This window comes from Rhinoraja longicauda, chromosome 24 (genome assembly GCF_053455715.1).
Source record: "Rhinoraja longicauda isolate Sanriku21f chromosome 24, sRhiLon1.1, whole genome shotgun sequence".
In the NCBI taxonomy this organism is placed as follows: Eukaryota; Metazoa; Chordata; class Chondrichthyes; order Rajiformes; family Arhynchobatidae; genus Rhinoraja; species Rhinoraja longicauda.
Genome location: NC_135976.1, coordinates 4,982,207 through 5,002,524, shown reverse-complemented (window position 1 = coordinate 5,002,524; position 20,318 = coordinate 4,982,207). Strand labels below are relative to the sequence as shown.

The following is a 20,318-nucleotide window of genomic DNA, read 5'->3' as shown; positions in this document are numbered from 1 at the left end:
CAACTTCTCCTCCCCATCCCTTTCCGCCTTCTGCAGGGACCACTCCCTCTGTGGCTCTCTGGTCGGCTTAACCCTCCCCAGATTCCAACACTACATTACCACTTATCACCCACCTCCACTTTCATCCTCCCCTTCATTATCATCCCTCTGCCTCTGTCTCCCAACACCAGCACTATCCTTTCCCTGCCTGGCTACATCTGCCCTCATTCTTCCCCCCTCCTTGATCTACCAATCACTTCCTGGCCTATCTCACTCTTTCCCCTCTCCTCCTTATACTGGCTATCCTCCCTCTCCACTCAACCCTGATGCTGGGTTTTGACCTGAAACGTCAACAATTCCTTTCCTTCACAGATGCTGCTTGACCTGTTGAGCTTCTGCAGCAGATATTTCTCAAATGCTGTTTAGATTCCTTACTAAAATGGCCCTTGCCCAGGGAAGTGAAGATTCTTATCACTGAATTTGTGCCTTTTAATTGGAGAGGTCCATGCAGAGAATTCCAATCAGGGGCAGATTCAGAGTGGTAGAAAACAAATAATATACACCTCCTTCCTCGATTCCAACAAGGACCCCGAAAGTCCTTACAGGTGAGGCAGAGGTTCACTTGCATCTTCTCGAACTGCTGTTCCAGGTGTGGACTCCTATATATCGGCGAGACCAAGCGCAAGTTTGGCGATCGTTTCGCTGAACATCCCAACTTAGTCCACCAAGGCCTATGTGATCTCTAAACACTTTAACTCCTCCTCCCATTCCCATACTGACCTTTCTGTCCTGGGCCTCCTCCACTGTCAGAGTGAGGCCCAATAAAAATTGGAGGAACAGCACCTCATATTTCGCTTGGGCAGTTTACAACCCAGCGGTATGAATATTAACTTTAAGTAATCCTTGCTTTGCCTCTCTCTCCATCCCTCCCCCATCCTAGTTCTCTGACTGGTTTTACTATCCTGATAAAATTTTACTGATTGCCTCATTGTCACCTTCCCCTCAGCTAACAATGATCCATTCTACATTTTCCTTGAACTCCATCCCCTATGATCTCTTGTTTTCACACCTTACCCTTCCATATCTCTAGCCTCCCTCTCCGCTGACTCTCAGTCTGAAGAAGGGTCTTGACCCAAAACGTCACCCATTCCTTCTATCCAGGGATGCTGCCTGTCTCTCGGAGTTAATCCAGCGTTTTGTGTCTTTCTTCGGTGTAACCCCAGCATCTGCATTTCCTTCCCACACAAATAATGTATACGTTATGGTAAAGAGCGATACGTCTAATACTTGTGACACACTGGGCACTGTCCAGATCTTGTGGCATGCACAAACTATTCTGGTATCTGAGTGGAATTGAAAAGTGTGCATGGACCAACATTCAACTATATTTTTGCTATGTTTCAAATCTCATCCTTTCTGCTATATTTTAAACCTCATCCTTCATAATACAATCAATAAATCTTTCTTTAAATAACTAGAAGGGACTGAAGCGAGAAATTTACAAGCATTTCTAACCTGTTCACTTCCCTCACGAAACATCAATCAAACTTCGACTGTTTACTTAAAGCAATTAGACTTTTTGACCTCTCGGAGTAATGTAAATTAAATCATAATGCATGTTTTAATGCTGTAGTCAGTATAAATTTGTATATGTAAGAAGAATAAATATACATTTGATGTTAACACTAGGCATTAAATGCCAGTTCGAGTCTATTCCATTCACGGCCTGTCCTCGCCCATTTTCCCCTCACCCACTCTTAACCATTACACCATAGCCTTGGCTCCCAATCTCACATCTTCCAGTCTGTTACAAAGTAATGGGTCAACCACAACTTCCTTTAACTCAATATCAGCAAGCCCCAGCTGTTAGGTTTGGCTTCTGCAAAAAAGTCTAATTGAATTACCAATCATAAACTCATATATTCTTGATAATTTTTTTACACAGTGCACAAATAAATGATACAACATTTACTGCAAGATAAAGTCCGATTAAATATAATTCAAAGGTCTCCAATGTGGTAGCTAAGAGTGTGTAAGAAGGAACTGCAGATGCTGGTTTAAACCAAAGATAGACACAAAAAGCTAGAGTAACTCAGCGGGCGAGACAGGCAGCATCTCTGGAGAGAAGGAATGGGTGACGTTTCGGGCCGAGACCCTTCTTCAGACCCAAGGTCAGGAACGCATTCTAGCTGATGAACGGACTAGAAATAGCGGGGAAGAAATGGTCCCTGAATCTGGAGTATATTTTCAAACCCTTGTACTTCTTGCCTAATGGGAGAGAGGAGACGGGGTGACCAGGGTGAGACTGGTCCTTGATTGCACGGTGGCGCAGCGGTAGAGTTGCTGCCTTACAGCGAATGCAGCGCCGGAGGCTCAGGTTCGATCCTGACTACGGGCGCCGTCTGTACGGAGTTTGTACGTTCTCCCCGTGACCTGCGTGGGTTTTCTCCGAGATCTTCGGTTTCCTCCCACACTCCAAAGACGTACAGGTATGTAGGTTAATTGGCTGGGCAAATGTAAAAATTGTCCCTAGTGGGTGTAGGATAGTGTTAGTGTGCGGGGATCGCTGGGCGCCGCAGACCCGGTGGGCCGAAGGGCCTGTTTCTGCGCTGTATCTCTAAATCTAAAAATTATGCCAGCAGCCCTGATGAGCCAGCGTGAAGTGTAGATGGAGTCAATGGGAGGGAGGTTGGTTTGGGCTGATGATCTGGGCTGCGTCAACACCTCTCTGCAATTTCTTGCGCTCTTGGATGGAAGCTGTTCCAAAACCAGGCTGTGATGCATCTCTAATGCTTTCTACAGCGCATCTGCAGAAGTTTGTGAGAGTTGTTGGCCACATGCCGATCTTCCTAAGCCTTCTAAAGAAGTAGATGCTTTCTTGGCCATAGTTCCGATGTCACTGGTCCAGGACAAATTGCTGGCGATATTTAATCCTAGGAACTTGAAGCTTTTGAAAATCTCTACTTCGGCGCCATCTGTATGCAGCAGTATATTTCCCGAATTAAAACAGATTAAATTACAAATAAGTTCAGGGGTTTCCACTATTTTGTATTCTCATAAATATATTGTCCTCCTGAAGAAAATGTTCACATTACTTATTCTGGAATTAATCACCATCACAGAAAATTTCACACATCAGAATCAGAAATGAACTCTTCCATAACAATAGACAATAGGTGCAGGAGTAGGCCATTCAGCCCTTCGAGCCAGCACCGCCATTCAATGCGATCATGGCTGATCACTCTCAATCAGTACCCCGTTCCTGCCTTCTCCCCATACCCCCTCACTCCGCTATCCTTAAGAGCTCTATCCAGCTCTCTCTTGAAAGCATCCAACGAACTGGCCTCCACTGCCTTCTGAGGCAGAGAATTCCACACCTTCACCACTCTCTGACTGAAAAAGTTCTTCCTCATCTCCGTTCTAAATGGCATACCCCTTATTCTTAAACTGTGGCCCTCCAAGGGATAACATCCAAGGATTTCTAATTCCTCAACAAAGGCCATTACTGTCATCAATGCTCAATATCAACAAGATATATCAACAAGAGAGGATGGGATAAACTTTGTAACCTGGACAATTAGGTGACTGTGATGACAGTAGATGTGGAGACTATGACATTTAGATTGTATAGGTAGAGAAAGGCAAAATAGTAATGTTGAACGGAACATGATGGATTAACTTGATTAAAACTATTTGTTTACGCGTTGAGTAAATGCAAACGATCGCTACTTGGGCTGAATTGCCTGCGTTTCCTTCTCTGTACTTAAATCTAACGCAAAGAATTGTAAGAAGTCACAGCATAAACCGTTATGTCAAACAAATTATCCGCTTTGCTGCTTTCTTCTCGTCCACTTTATCACTTTTTAAATGCCTCTGTTAATTTCTACATGAATGAATAAACTAAGCTTCAAAGGTATTTATTCACAAAATGCTGGAGTAACTCAGCAGGTCAGGCAGCATCTCGACCCGAAACGTCACCCATTCCTTCTCTCCCGAGATGCTGCCTGACCTGCTGAGTTACTCCAGCATTTTGTGAATAAATACCTTCGATTTGTACCAGCATCTAGTTATTTTCTTAAACTATGCTTCAATACAGTTTACATCCGTATAAATGCAGTGCCCCTTTAACCAATTGACTTCATTTGATATTTATGAATACTGCATTGCAAAAGATTATCCTCTGGAGGAAGGGAGAGTAAGTGATTCTCTCTGGTTGCCCTCAGGGAGAGGTGACTCCTCAATCCATCATGATTGATTTCGACTTGACACCCTTTTTCAAATTTAATTTTAGATCCCTTTTTAACGAAGATAACTGATCTCAATCTTCAAAATTTGCGTGCTCTGTGCATCCAGTCATTTGGAGGAAAAGTTACCAATTTCTACAACTTTTTAACATGGACAAAATTCTATCTTGATTTCACACTCAAACAGCTTTGTTTTAACTTTGCTCTATCCCTTCTCTATTGATATCACCTGTGAATGCTGCTTAACACCTTCATAAATACCAAAAAGATATGTAAAAGCTGTTAATAGCATTCAGCAAAATGGTAAAAACATTCATTAAATTGTTTTTTTTAAACGAGAACCTGCCAACGGAGGTTCATCGCCATCAAAATATTTTTTGGGGGTCTGTGGTGAGCAATCAGGTGCATAATCACTGTTCAAAGTGAGAAAACTATTTAACTTTTAAATAATGGATTTAATACTTACTAATATAAGTCCTGATATGAGAGAGGATGTCCCTGTTAATGCCACATAGAACTTCGGAGTCAATGTGTTGAGAAATGCAGTTACTGAAAGGAAGAAAAATAATTCATAGCTAAGCAAGGAAAACAAACTCTAAAAACAAGACAATCATTTCTTTAGGCACTCTTATTTCACCAAGCAGGATGCAATGAAAAATCAGTCCAAGCAGATGAAATTAAATATCACTTTATTCACAAAATGCTGGAGTAACTCAGCAGGTCAGGCAGCATCTCAGGAGAAAAGGAATGGGGACGTTTCGGGTCGAGACCCTTCTTCAGCCCGAAACATCCCCCATTCCTTCTCTCCTGAAATGCTGCCTGACCTGCTGAGTTACTCCAGCATTTTGTGAATAAATACCTTCGATTTGTACCAGCATCTGCAGTTATTTTCTTATACTTAAATATCACTTTCATTCATCCTGTCTAATTCTTCTTGTATTCACAATAAACACTCTGCGAATGATCATCCTTGTCACCCATGACTCAATGAGGAATATTTTTGTCAGAACCAGATGGGTTCAGTTTTCACTCCAAAGCCTCGAGTATCTATTCCTGGCTGACTCTTTCAGTGCCATGGAAGGGGGATACTTTCAGAATTGATTCTCTCGGGTGAATTATTAAATCAAGCATACACACGAACTTAAAAATATCTTTACTTAAAGATCACCAGCAGAGTTGAAGTATTCTGGCTAACTGTAATCCCTCAACCAACATCATTAAAAACATATCACTATTTATCTGACCGCTGTTTATAAAAACTTGCTGTGAAGACAAAGACAAAAACATTGGAAATACTCAAATACATGTCCAGTGATGATCTCTCATTAGTGTTCTGATCAAAGTCACTGGCCTGAAATATGAAACCTGTTTCTCTCTCCTGATGACAGCTGACCTGGAGTACTTTCAGTATATTTTTGGTTTTATCCACTCTGCCTTTTTGCATTTATCTTGCTAGGCACAGACTTGTATATTTTCTACACAGAAGCAACTAAACTTCAAATCTATGCACTGACTGCTAAGCACTTTACATCATATGCAGTAAAAATTGATTCAGTCGAGAACAAAACGAAATGTCACTGCAAGATGTAATGATAGTAGATTGCCAGAAGGTGGCACCAGAAGGACTTTGCAAGATTCTACTTACAAGCTACGTTGATTGAATTGATACAGCGTGGAAACAGTCCCTTCGACCCATCAGGTCGACCATACTGACCATTGACTAATCATTCATATTAGTTCTGTTATCCCACTTGCACATCCACTTTCTACAGACCAGGCGCAATTTACAGAGCCAATTAACCTACAAGTCTGTACAAAAAACTAGGAACAGCAGAGGTTGGTTTACGCAAAAGGACACAAAGTGCTCAAGAAATTCAGCGGGCCGGGTAGCATCTTTGGAGAACATAGATAAATCCTTGGTCCCGACGTGAAACGTCACCTTATCCATATTTTCCAGAGATGCTGCTCCAGCACTTTGTGTCCTTAACCTATAAACCTGCATGTCCTTGTGATATACGAAGAAACTGCAGGACCAGAGGAAACCCAAGCAGTGTTGGGGAGAACATGCAAACTCCACACAGACAGCAAAGTTAGGAATTAATCCAGGATTATGGCGCATTGAGGCAGCAGCTCTACCAGCTGAACCACTGTGCCGCCCTGTATTGTATACAATTTCAGTGATCTGGATGGTATCATAATTGAAATGGCGAGACAGTACATGAGATATAGATTTCCATTAAAACTACATTTTACTAATGTATGCAAAACTATTCTCTCTGGTTTGTCTATCATGTAAAGGTTGATGAAAAGTATAAAGTGTAGCTACTTGTAATGATCATAAGATGGTGGATACACTCGCTGACATCCTTTTAGAATCCAAAGATTCTAAACACATTCTCAGATTTGATAGCGGGAAATGTAATCCCCTAATACTAAAACAAAAGGAGACAAGAGACAATTAGCCTCGCATCATTTATGCTCCTGGAATCTGCATGTGAAATAGTGTGAACGGTTCTAGAGATGTACAGCAGGGAAACAGCTCCTTTGGCTCACCCATTCCATGTCGACCAAGTTGGCATATTCGGCTAGTCCCAATTACCTGCATTTGACCCATATCACTCCAAGTCCTTCCTTTCCGGCACGGTGGCGCAGCGGTAGAGTTGCTGCCTTACAGCGAATGCAGCGCCAGAGACTCAGGTTCGATCCTGATTACAGGCGCCGTCTGTACGGAGTTTGTACGTTTTCCCCGTGACCTGCGTGGGTTTTGTCCGAGATCTTCGGTTTCCTCCCACACTCCAAAGACGTACAGGTATGTAGGTTAATTGACTGGGTAAATGTAAAAATTGTCCCTAGTATGTGTAGGATAGTGTTAATGTGTGGGGATCGCTGGGCGGCGTGGACTCGGTGGGCTGAAGGGCCTGTTTCCACGCTGTATCTCTAAATCTAAATCTAAAAAAATCTATCCATGTATCACCACTCATTTCAGATATGGACTCCCATCGGTGTGAAAAAAATTCCAGAAGTCCCTCTTACATTTCTCTTCTCTCACTTTAAGCTTCTGCTCTCTAGTTTTAGAATCCTCTACTCTGGGGGGGAAAAAAGACTGATTGGTCACTTTATCCATGCCACTCATGATCTTGTACACCTCAATAAGATCACCCCTCAGCCTCCAATGCTCCCAAGAAAAAAGTCCCAACCTCTCCTTATAACTGAAACCCACAAGCCCAGATACATCCTAGTAAATCTCTTCTGTACCCTTTCCAACATAATGACATCCCCCCTATAGCTGGGCAACCAGAACTGCACACAGTGCTCCAAGTGTGGCCTCACCATCAACTTGTACTTTTGTATTCAATATCCTTCACAATGAAGGCAAGCATGTCAAATGCTTTTTTCGTCACACTGTCCTCCTGACTCGCCACGTTTAGGGAACCACGCATCTGCACTCCCAGATCTCTCGGTTCTGCAACGCTCTCCAGAACACAATCATGTATTGTACAAGTCCTGCCCTAGTTTGGCATACAACACCTCACACTTGTAAAGAGTTAAATTTCATTTGCCATCCCTTGACCCACCCTCTCAACTAATCTAAATCTTGTCATGAACTTAGATATCCTTCCTTAAAGAAGGATCCCGCCCCAAAATATGACCTATCCATTTCCTCCAGAGAAGCTGCCTGACCCACTGAATTAGTCCAGCATTTTGTTTTTTTTGTAAACCAACAAAACGTCAGTTCCTTGTTTCTCAAAGATTCTTTTTGCTGGCATGCCTTAATAAAATGATCATGCTCCTGACATTACAATTAGAACAAAATAGATTATGAACACACAACACAAAAATTCTGCAATGAATCAAAATGTTATAAAAGGAGTTGAGTAACAAACACCAATAGGTCTTATTCATATGGAATCTATACTGTCGATAAAAACACCACAAGGCATTTGTTTTACAATTATTAACAAACATTGACAACAAACCCCACAAGACTAATAATCATTAACTCAGTCAGACGACTATTTTTAATGGAGCATCTTAAAAGGAAGAGTGAAAGGTAGAAAATTCCAGAGATTATGAGAACAGAGAGAAGCAAGACCGTTAAATGTTTTGAGGATGGGAAGTATATTAAGTAACACTGTCAAACAAATGTCACCAGAATTAAACCGCAGTACGTTACATTAATCTTGTTGTGTATTGCAATGGTTTCACGATAATGCCGAGTAAGTCCATTAAAATCATTGGGTCCAATTAAGTGAAGATGCTAAATGGGACGGAATTTTTACAATTATATTTTGAGGCATGTGTTTACCAATCATTTCAAATGAGAGATGCTTCGCTGCAGAGGTCCATGGTACTGCGTTTTTGTGGAAGATTCTTATTTGCAACATGTGGAGGGATTTCATCTGATCGGTCTGGGCTGGTTTTGAATTCAGAGGGTGAAAGACAAAAAGCCAATTTACCGTAGCAGTTCAGTTTATCTCCTAGTCCAAGAAATCTTTGGCAGGTTTATCAGGTTGACCAAGGGCACAAGCACCATGATGGACCTGCCTGCATTCCAATCGTTAGCCCAAATCTGTGAAGACAACTCCGGAGTGTCAAAGGTGCTGTGCTACAGCGTGAGGAAGCTCCTCCCGGATTCCTGGCCGATATTAACTTGGGGAAGCGTAATGTGGTGGTTGTAGGGAATTCCATAAAGGCAGGGCATCCATTACAAAACTGGATTGAGTGTCACATGGTATGTTAGTTATCAATCTAATGGCATAGTAAAGTGGATTTCTAACAGGTTAGTTAGCAAGGATTTGGACAGAGGGTAAGAATTTAGTCACTGTGATCTATTTCTGCTATGTTTATTATGTCCCCTGCAGTAAATATAGGTCCAAAATATGTATTCAGTATCCCAGACAAGTCTCTATTACATCCCTGCTTTTTAGAGTTAGAGATACAGCGCAGAAACAGGCCCTTCGGCCTACCGGGTCTGCACCGCCCAGCGATCCCCGCACACTAACACTATCCTACACCCACTAGGGATAAAAAAAAAATACATTTGCCCAGCCAATTAACCTACATACCTGTACGTCTTTGGAGTGTGGGAGGAAACCGAAGATCTCGGAGAAAACCCACGCAGGTCAAGGGGAGAACGTACAAACGCCGTCCATAATCAGGATCGAACCCGAGTCTCCGGCGCTGCATTCGCTGTAAGGCAGCAACTCTACCGCTGCACCACCGTGCCTTTTATATTCAAGCCCTTTTGAAATCAATGCTAACATTGTATTTGCCTTCCTTACTGCCGCTTTGATCTGCAAATTAACCTTTTGGGAAATGTATGCCAGCACTCCCAAGTCCCTTTGCATCTTTGATTGCTGAATCCTCTCCCAATTTAGCAAATAGTCCGTGCCTTTATTCCTACTACCAAAGTGCATGAACCCACACTTTGCTACAATTTAAGAAACTTTTCATGAGGGGAACTTAGCATAGATAAAGACAAACTATTTCATCGGGCTGAGAGATGAAGAAAGGAGGTATTTCTTTCAAAAAAATATTACTAAACACTTACAATTACAGCGGGTGGGAAAAATTTGGAACTCTCTTGGACAGGTACTTGGATAGACAAATTTTAGTGGAATATGGGCCAAACACAGGCAAATGAGGCTAGCTTAGATGGTGTTTCTTGGTTGGCATGGACAGATTGGGCCGAAGGGCATATTCCCATGCTGTGTGGGTATATGACTCTTCTGCAAGCAAAAATAAACTCATGGAGCAGTACAGCTTAGAAACAGACCATTTGACCTACGTATCCATGCTGATAATTTTGCCCATTTACACTGATCCCATGCGCCTACATTTGGACTGTATCCTTCTATTTGTGCCTGTAAAAATGTTGCCCAAAGGTAGTAATTGTACTTAATTCTACCATCTCCCCTGGCACCAGGTTCCAGATATCAACCACTCAGCTTCCCTTTAAAACTCTTTCCTCTCACCCTAAATCTCTGTCCTCGTTTTTTGATACCACGGAAACAGATTTAGACTATCTGCAGCCTCTCATAATCCGACATAGCTCTATTAGGTCATCCATCAGTCTCCTTTGCTCCAGTGGATACAAACCCAGTCTTTCCAATCTCTCTCCGTTATTAGAGTCCTCCAATCCAGAGAGCATCATAGTAAATCCCCTCTGCACTCTTCCCAATGCAATCACATGCCTTCTATGCTGTGGTGACAAGAAATGCACAGTATTCCCAAGTGCAGCCGAAACAGCATTTTAAAATTGCAACATTAATCCCAACTCTTAGATTTCTAGCCCTGGTCTATGATATCAAACATGTCATGTATCGCTTCACAATCCTATTGCGTTACCAATTTCAGGGAACTACGGACATGAACCCCGAGTTCTCTGTTCATCAACATCGGTTTTAGTTTTAGAGATACAGTGCGGAAACAGGCCCTTTGGCCCACCGAGTCCGCGCTGACCAGCGATCCCTGCACTTTAACACTTTCCTACACACACTAGGGACAATTTACATTTACATTTATACCAAGCCAATTGACTTACAAACCTGTACGTCTTTGGAGTGGGAGAGTACCGAAGATCACGGAGAAAACTCACACGGTCACGGGGAGAACGTACAAACTCCGTACAGACAAGCACCCGTAGTCGGGATCAAACCAGAGACTCCGGCGCAGCAACTCTACCGCTGTGCCACCGTGCCGCCCTCAATCTTAGTGCCTTATCATTTACCGTACGTGTCTGACCCAATTTGACTTCCCGAAATGCATAACCTTGCACTTGCAGGACTAATTTCCAACTACCAATACTCTGCTCAACTTTCCATCTGATCTAAATTACAATTAAAACATGTACTTGTGTTATTATTCCAGAATAAGCACTCAACTAAGAAAACCACCAAGCCCAAATCCAAAGTATTATCTAACTAAATACACCAACTTACAATAAATGTTTCCATATGCAAAAATGAACGGCTACCTACACATTAATTAGCTCTTTAAAAAAAAAACTAATCTTGTAGATGCAAGTATATCATTGGGGTTGGTGTTACCTAACGCTAACTTCTTGTAGCCTCAGCCAACCTTACGTGCTATGCACGATACGACCGATTTTCCACACATGTACTAATCATACCTCCTCCATTCACATCCACGTCATTAACGTATATCACAAACAACAATAGTCCCAGTGTCGATCCCTACAGCATACCAACTTGTCACAGATTTCAAATCCGTAAAACATCCTTTTACTAACAGGTTCTGTCTTTAATAACCAATCCATTTTTAGATCCAATTAACTAACTCACCTTGGATCCCATCTGTCTTAATCTTCTGGACCAACTAGGTCATGCTAGGCCAATTATCATCTTTAAATTCAAAGATCAGAATCTTTTAATGTAAAGGTATTAAGAACTAGAAAGAAAAATCAATAAGGATACTGCAGGTCAGGCATGGTTTCACTGAATGGCCAACCAAACAGGATTGTGAGCAAGTCTGAAGAAGGGTCTCAACCCGAAACGGCACCCATTCCTTCTCTCCAGAGATGCTGCCTGTCCCGCGCTGAGTTGTTCCAGTATTTTGTGTCTATTTAAGGGTTACGAGCAAAATGGTCAAAACCTGTTCATGTATGCTCCTTTGACAAACAAGGGCACAAACTAGACTATTTGTCATGAACACCCGTACGATCTCACTGTATACCAATTTATTGTCTGGTTGTCAGCACAGCAATCTATATATTGTCCATGTTTATCATTTGTCCAATATAGCCCCGGTGTTTGACCGTGGCAGTTCGTGAGAGCTTGCAGAACCAAACTCCTAGTCATGCTTACTACACTGAAAAAATATTAACATAAAAAGTACTTCACTGACGTCCTCAATTCACATGAAGCAATGCACACTTTTCTGAAATTGTGAAAGACAATCTACAATCCCATCTTTCATTCCTTCTACTGACCCATGGTGAAAGTGACATCATAAAATAGTAAGTATTAGCTGATGTCTTCAACTGTCAACGAACCTGTAATTTTACTTAAAAGGTATTCAACTGAAACTATATAACCTTCTTTTCCCTCACGGGTGCTGACTGACCAGCCATACATTTCCGGCATTTTAATTGTACTGATGACAATCATCGTGTGAGCTGACACATGAAGAATATAATTGCACTGAGCTCCCAGGGGAAGAGTTGATGATGCCCATGGAACCACACTCGATCAAGTGCTGTACTGTTGTAGTTCGTGACCTATTACATGAAGAATATCATTGCACTGAGATCCCAGGGGAAGAGTTGATGATGCCCATGGAACCACACTCGATCAAGTGCTGTACCTTTGGCACAAATGGGGAGAAAACTAAATCATAGAATTATAGAATGTTACAGCACAGAAAATACCAATGTTGGGTTCCATTTGCTGGAACAGTTCTCCAGTTGTTCCAAATGCCCTCTTCTTCTCCACGGTGTACAGATTCCAATAGTCTTTGGTGGAAATAAATTTTCATAATGGTAAATCTTTTTGCTGCAGTTACTGAATTCATCAAATCTGCTCTTCACCTTTATTCTCATATAAAGAATCATGATTTTTTTCGTTTCTGTTCATCGCAAAAAAATCTTATCTACATCATCGATCTTCTGCATATTTTCCAGGCCTTAGTTTTATCAATGAGGCAGGGCAGCAAAACCTGGATGGAATATTCTAATTATGACCTAAACAATGATTGGTCTAAATCTGTCATTACCCAATTGCTTCTGTCTCCTGTCACTCCACTGAGAACTCTGGATCCCATTTGCTTTGTCCATTTTCCCACTTCTAAGATACCTCCCGCAGCCGACTTTGGAACCCCCAGAGAAGCTTCGAAGGCACAGGAAGGAAGCCCACAGCCCACTCACAGGCACCAATCCTCTCCTCCACCTGCCACCGTTATCACCTTGGTTTAAAAACAAATAATTTCATTGATTCCAGGTGCACGTGACAACAACGTACCATTGAAATCTGATTTTAAATTTGTAAGTATAAAAGAAGACGCTGTATCTACCTTTAGCTCTCTTCCCTTAAGTTCGAACCCACCTGCAACAGTAAAAAATCTCATGCTAACCCAGTGAACATATATCACCATTACATCTCCAGGTGGTGTAATTCTCCGAACAATTACAAAGTTGCAAATTGTATGCCACATTATTGACACATCCAACACATAATCTAACTGATGTGAAAGTGAAAACTGAATGACGTTTAAACTGATATAATATCAGCTTAAAGTTGTTTGTTGAACCATTATGGACAGTTCATTTTGCAGGACACTACGAAATAGACCAAGTACCATTCAGTAGTATTAACAACCATAATCTTATTTCACATTTAAAAAAATGTAACTTGCATTTATGTATCACCTTTTCACGATCTGGGAACCTCAAAGCATCATCCTGGAATATAATACTGACAAATTATTACTGATGACACCAAATTTTGTTCTGTTCAATACAACATTGCATAAAAACCATATGACAATGCAAGGTGCTGCTATGTATGCCAGTACAATACTGCATGGAGTTATGATATACACCAGTACAATTTTGCAAGATCCTTGGCAATTCACTCTCATAGCGATTTATGATAGATGAGTTTAATACTGCATTATGAAAAGTACAATGTAATACAATACTGGACAGATTAATAATATAAACTACTGGGAGTTATATACAATAAACTGCAAGGAAAAGCCTGGGAACCAAAGGCCTGTGAGTCTAACATCTGTGGTTACTACAAGGAATTCTGAGCGATAAATATACATGAATTGTATACATGACTCATAGATGAGGGCTGATTAGGGAGTCAGCATGGTTTTGTACGTGGGAGATCGTGTCTTACAAACATGATTGAATTTTTTGAAGATATAGCCAGAAAGTTTGATGATGGCAGGACTGTATGTATGGATTTCAGCAAGTCATTTGACATCTTACATGGCAGGCTGCACTGGAAGGTTAGATCGCATGGGACTGGATAGAAAATTGGCTTCCTGGAAGGACGTAGAGGGTGATGGTGGAAGGTTGCTTTTCGGACTGGAGACCTGTGACTAGTGGTGTGCCTCAGGGTTTGGTGTCAGTCCTGTTGCTGTTTGTCATCTATGTCAATGATTTGGATGAGAAGGTAGACACAAAATGCTGGAGTAACTCAGCAGGTCAGGCAGCATCTCAGGAGAGAAGGAATGGGTGATGTTTCGGGTCGAGACCCTTCTTCAGACTGAACGTACAAGGCATGATTAGTACGTTTGCAGGTGACATTAAAGTGGGTGGTATTGTAGAAAGTGAAGATGTATGACGTACAGGTATGTAGGTTAATTGGCTGGGTAAATGTAAAAATTGTCCCTGGTGGGTGTGGGATAGTGTTAATGTGCGGGGATCGCTGGGCGGCACGGACTTGGTGGGCCGAAAAGGCCTGTTTCCGGCTGTATATATATGATATGATATGATGATATGATATGTCAAAAATACAGCACGATCTTGATTGGTTGGGCAAGTGAGCTGAAGAATGACCAATGGAGTTTAATAAAGAGAAGTGTGAGATGGTGCATTCTGGGAAGTCAAACCTACACAGTAAATGGCAGGGCTCTGGGGAGTGTTGTAGAGCAGAGGAATCTAGGAGTACAGGTAGATAGTTCCTTGAAAGTGGAGCCACAGGTAGATAGGGTGGTCAAGAAGGCCTTCGGCACATTGGCCTTCATCAGTCAGAGTATTGAGTAGAGAAGTTGGGAGGTCATATTACAGTTGTACAAGACATTGGTGAGGCCGCATTTAGTGTTCAATTTTGGTCACCCTGTTATAGGAAAGATGTCAAGCTAGAAAGGGTATAGAGAAGATTTACGTTGCCAGGACTTGAGGGTCTGAGCTATAGGGAGAGGTTGAGTGGGCTAGTACTCTATTCCTCAGAGCGCAGGAGGGTGAGGGGTGATCTTATAGAGATGCATAGATCATGAGAAGTATAAATAGGGTAAATGCAGTCTTTTACCCAGAGGAGGGGAATCAAGAATCAGATAATACAGGTTAACGGTGAGGCAGGAGGAAGAGGGGAGGGGGGGGAAGAGGATTTAATAGAAACCTGAGGGGAAACTTTTTTTATACAAAGGGTGGTAGGTATATGGAACGAAGAATATGGGCCAAACGTAGGCAGGTCGGACTAGTGTAGAATGGGCACGTTGGTCGGCATTGGAAAGTGGGGCCGAAGGGCCTGTGTCCATGCTGTATCATTCTATTGTGGCGGCACCCGGGGGCTAGGCCACTCCCTTGGTCATTCCACTCGGCACTCAGTGGACGGGAGGGATTAGGTCACTTCCTGGGTCAGGTGGTCTGGGACTATAAAGGTTTTGGGTGTGTCGACTCACGATTTCTTGAGTGCGGTGTTTGGTGCCTATTGGTAATAAAGTATTAACTACTCACCTGGCGTCTGGCCTGATTACCGCGGTGACCGCACCCACTACACTATGACACTACTAGGTTACTATATTGTTGCATACATGCTCTCCAATTTCATTATTCCATGATGACACAACATATGCCAATAACACTACTGTATTACATGCAATATTTACTAATATGTTAATACACAATGGCATGAAATACAGTTCCAAACTGCATGATGTTGTAATACAGGTAAGTAACAACTGCATACTGTAGCGATATACCTCTATAATTTGATGCATAAGACCACCTGATGTCAAAAACCTCAGCGTGATATTTGACTCTGCATTAAAATTTGACAAGCAAGTCAACGCTGTGGTAAAAGCCAGCTTCTTCCAACTTCGTACCATAGCTAAAATCAAACCTTTCCTCCAATTCGACGACACTGAAAAAATCATTCACGCTTTAATTTCCTCCCGCCTAGACTACTGCAACTCCCTATACACTGGGATCAGCCAATCTTCCCTGTCCCGCCTGCAACTGGTCCAAAACGCCGCAGCGAGACTCCTGACGGGTACCCGTAAAAGGGACCACATCACGCCGATTCTGGCCTCTCTCCACTGGCTCCCTGTACGGTACAGAATCAACTTCAAGCTCCTCCTATTCACATACAAAGCCCTAAATGGACATTCCCCCCCCACATCAAAAATCTTTTAACCCACCTCTCTAACTCCAGGTCCCTCAGGTCGGCCGACTTGGGGCTACTCACTGTCCCGCGGTCTAGGCTTAAGCTCAGGGGTGACCGCGCTTTTGCGGTTGCAGCTCCTAGACTGTGGAACAGCATCCCTCTCCCTATCAGAACTGCCCCCTCCATCGACTCCTTTAAGTCCAGGCTCAAAACCTATTTCTACTCCCTAGCGTTTGAGGCTCATTGAGGAGGCGCTGTGAACTGTTTTGTATGTGCTGTTATGTTTGCGTGCTACTGTATGTTTCATTTTTTCCTTAGTACCTAATCAGATGTACAGCACTTTGGTCAACGTGGGTTGTTTTTAAATGTGCTATACAAATAAAATTGACTTGACTTGACTTGACATCTTTACAATGTTGCATGTTATTACTCCATACTTGGACACACTTCAACACATTGCCACAGGAAATTTCTGCTAACTGATGTATTGTTGCCCAATAAAATTTTATATGATGAAAACAAATCAATCGACCAATTGTTCTAGACTGGTGTTAATACCTCACTTCAGCTTCCACACACATTGCACACTTTTGGCCCGGAACAGAGATGTAATCATAAGTAAGCCACACCAATGCCTCTACTTTCTCAGAAGATTAAAGAGATTCACAATGCCACCTCTATAAGAAACTTCAAGGATGTACTGTAGGAAGTATCCTGACGGGGATGCACCATGGCCTGGTACAGTAATTCCAATGCACTGGAACTCAAGAGGCTGCAGATTATGGTCCATGATGGGCACAGCTCAACCCACTATCAAAACATCTATTTGTGGAGCTGCCTCCAGAAGGTGGTATCTATCATCAAGGATCTGTATTATCTGGGCCATGTCCACTTCTCGCTGCTACCATGGGGCAAGAGGTGCAGAACTCTGAGGTCACACACCACCGGGTTCAGGAAGGGCTATTTTTCTACAACTATCAGGTACTCAAACCACCTGCACAGCCCTAATCCTGCCTCGACAACAGAACACTATGGATCGCCACGGGCTTGTTTACTTCTAATCGTTTTCTACAGTAATAGATACTCCTCGCCTTATGATGCTTCGACTTACGATATTTCGACTTCGCGATGGTGCAAACGGCAGCGACCCAAATGCAGCCAAATACACCCAAATACAGCCACCACTTGCATCTGGCCACGTGATCAGGTGTATTAAATGTATTTCAACTACCGATATTTTCGGTTTCCGATGGGCTTCTCAGAACGTAACCCCATCGTAAGTTGAGGAGCACCTGTATTTTATTTTGCAGTCTTTTTCTGTTTACTGTCTTGCAGAATTTTGTGTATTTTTCTATAATTTATATTTTAGTATGTTATCTAATTCTCTGTCCCTGTGATACAAGCAAGATTTTCATTGTTCCAACTTGTGCCTATGATGAAAAACTTGAAGTGACACCCAATCAGCTCTATCTATGAATGTAATCAGCTCATTGTCTGCAAAACACTTACTACTGGACAAAACCCTGATCCAGCAGAAGAGAAATGCTTAGCTGTTAAATTAAACACCCCAGTATACCCTAGAGCAGTGGTTTTATTTGAAGAATTCCTTGCAAAAGTATGTCACTCATTGAGGAAGACATTAAAGCATGCTGGGCAATCAACAAAATTAAGTACAGAAAATAGGAATCTACATACATTGGACTGTTAGTGACCAAGGTCCTGGCAAATATCCAAAGATAAAGAATGCAATCGAGTCTATGACAACAAAACATAAACTTGCATTATCCATTACACTTTCTCAAACCATAGAACATCTTTAACCTTGAGTATCAGTTATGCTACAGCTTGATAAAACTTTAGTTAGGCCGCATTTGTAGTATTGTGTGCAGTTCTGGTCACATCATTACAGGAAGGATGTTGAGGCTTTGGAAAAAATGCAGAAGAGGTTTAACAAAATACTGCTTCGATTAGAGGGCATTAGCTAGGAGAAGAGATTGGACAAACTTGGATTATTTTCACCAATATTTTGTGTGGGCGGCTTACACCCCAGCAGTATGAATATTGGCCTCTAACTTCATAACCCCTTGCTTTCCCTTTCTCTCCATCCCTCCCACATCCTACATCTTCGACCGGTCTGACAGCCCCCGTGATTAATTTTTGCTATGTAGGTCTCGTTGTCACCTTCTCCTCACTAACAATGATCTGTTCTACATTTTCCTTAGACTTCATCCCCTTTGATATCTCGTTTTCACACCTTACCCGTGTTTCCCTTTCCCCACACTCTCAGTCTGAAGAAGGGTCTCGATCCAAAACATCACCCATTTCTTCTATCCAGTGATGTTGCCTGTCCCGCTGAGTTACTCCAGCATTTTGTGTCTCTCTTCGGTGTAAACCAGCATCTGCAGTTCCTTCCTACACATTCCTGAGACTATAGGCCTAGTTCTACTTTGCACCCAGTGGAATTAACTTCTAGCTTCTATCCTGTCAATTCCTCTCAAGACTTGCAAGTTTCAACGAGATCATCTCTCATTTTTACTTCCAGTGAATTCATGTTAATCTTCCAGGATCAACGGGAAGGGAGCAAACGACAGAATAATTAATAATGGTAGGGCACTGAAGCACGCAGGACTTTGGAGTATCTGCCTGAAGATATCATATGGTAGAAGGACGTGTAGATAAGATTACAGTGGCAAATCGGATAGTTGTCTTTAATGACTAAAACAATAACTCGAGGCTCAGGTTTTAAGGCAAATGGTTGAAGAACTGTAGGTAGTAGTGTGACTTTGAGGAGTTGGGGGGATATGAGACAGAGGAGGAAACAAATGTTATTACTGTCCTTAAGGGAAGTTAATCTGCTATCTTCACCGAGCCTAGGCAGCCTGAATGGCCAACGTCTTTTCCCCAAGGTGGGGAAGTCTAAAACTGGAGGACATAAGTTTGTGAGAGAGGAAAGCTTTAAAAGGGATCGGAGGGGCAACATTTTCCTATGGAATGCTGCCAGGGAGAGTGACTTCAATTATAGCATTGAAAAGATACTTAGAAAGGTACATAGATAGGAAAGGTCAAGAGGGTTAGGGCCATGTGCAGGCAAGTGTAATTAGCTTGGTTAGGCAACTTGGTCAGCATGGACAAGAAGGACTGAAGAACCAGTTTCCAAGCTGTATGACTCTACGACTCTCTCTATTGTGGAATTGATGACGAATCAGAAATCATCTATTCCATTATGCTGATAATAAGATTATGTGATCCAAAAATAATTTAATTAAACAAAGTTTCTATATGTAAAAATTTTTGAAGGCTTAAAAGATAAATCTCAAATCAGTCACTCTGCTAATCTACTTGTATGAGTCAGTCACTCTATTTCCAAGCTCTCATATCATAAACTGCTCTCTCTCATTTATTTGAAGAGCTTTTTTCTGCCTCTTTGAACCTTACTGCAGAAAAAATATCACTTGGTCCAGCAGCCTGTACTAGCTCCTCTGGAGACTTATCACTGAGACCCACTCCAATGCTTTTCCCCCTAACCCAATCTTCTCTCCAGAGATGCTGCACGAGTTACTCCAGCATTTTGTGTCTATCTCCAATCATCCCATATATGTAATTAACCAAATACAAAATGTGTTACTGTTTTTCTTTCTGGATTTGTCTTGCAGCACATACTTTAAATTTTTTAAACCTTCTTATCAAGGTTCTGTTTAAATCTTTTTTTCCATGTTTAAGTCAACATGTGGTCGAAAAGAAAAGACCCTGTGGGGAAGAATTTCTGCAAAATATTTTCCTCTTTCAGATGGTATTTGTGTGTGTAATTATATTATCCTCTCATCTTTGTCGACAGATTTCATCAGAAATGTAAAACTGGAGGACATAAGTTAAGCTGAAGGTTCAACTAAGCACCAATTAAATAATCACCAATTGAGCGCTACAAAATTCCTTAAATAACTTAGCTCAAGGGCATTTAATTTGTACACTGAATGTAGAAACAAGTTACTACAGATGCTGGTTTATACCAAAGATAGAC

The 20,318-nt window shown here is 41.9% G+C and overlaps 1 protein-coding gene across 7 annotated transcripts in view; it reads right to left on the bottom strand.

The window, feature by feature from the left end:
• Window positions 1-20,318, bottom strand: part of LOC144605393 (suppressor of tumorigenicity 7 protein homolog) — a 144,843-nt gene that overhangs the window by 102,887 nt on the left and 21,638 nt on the right. For 5 of the 7 annotated variants that reach the window (XM_078420572.1, XM_078420573.1, XM_078420569.1 and 2 more), the window contains exon 2: window positions 4,690-4,772. The exons of the other annotated variants lie outside the window; for them this stretch is intronic. In XM_078420572.1, the coding sequence (XP_078276698.1) occupies window positions 4,690-4,772 (83 nt within the window). The remainder of the gene's footprint in view (window positions 1-4,689; window positions 4,773-20,318) is intronic. 7 annotated transcript variants of the gene reach the window in all.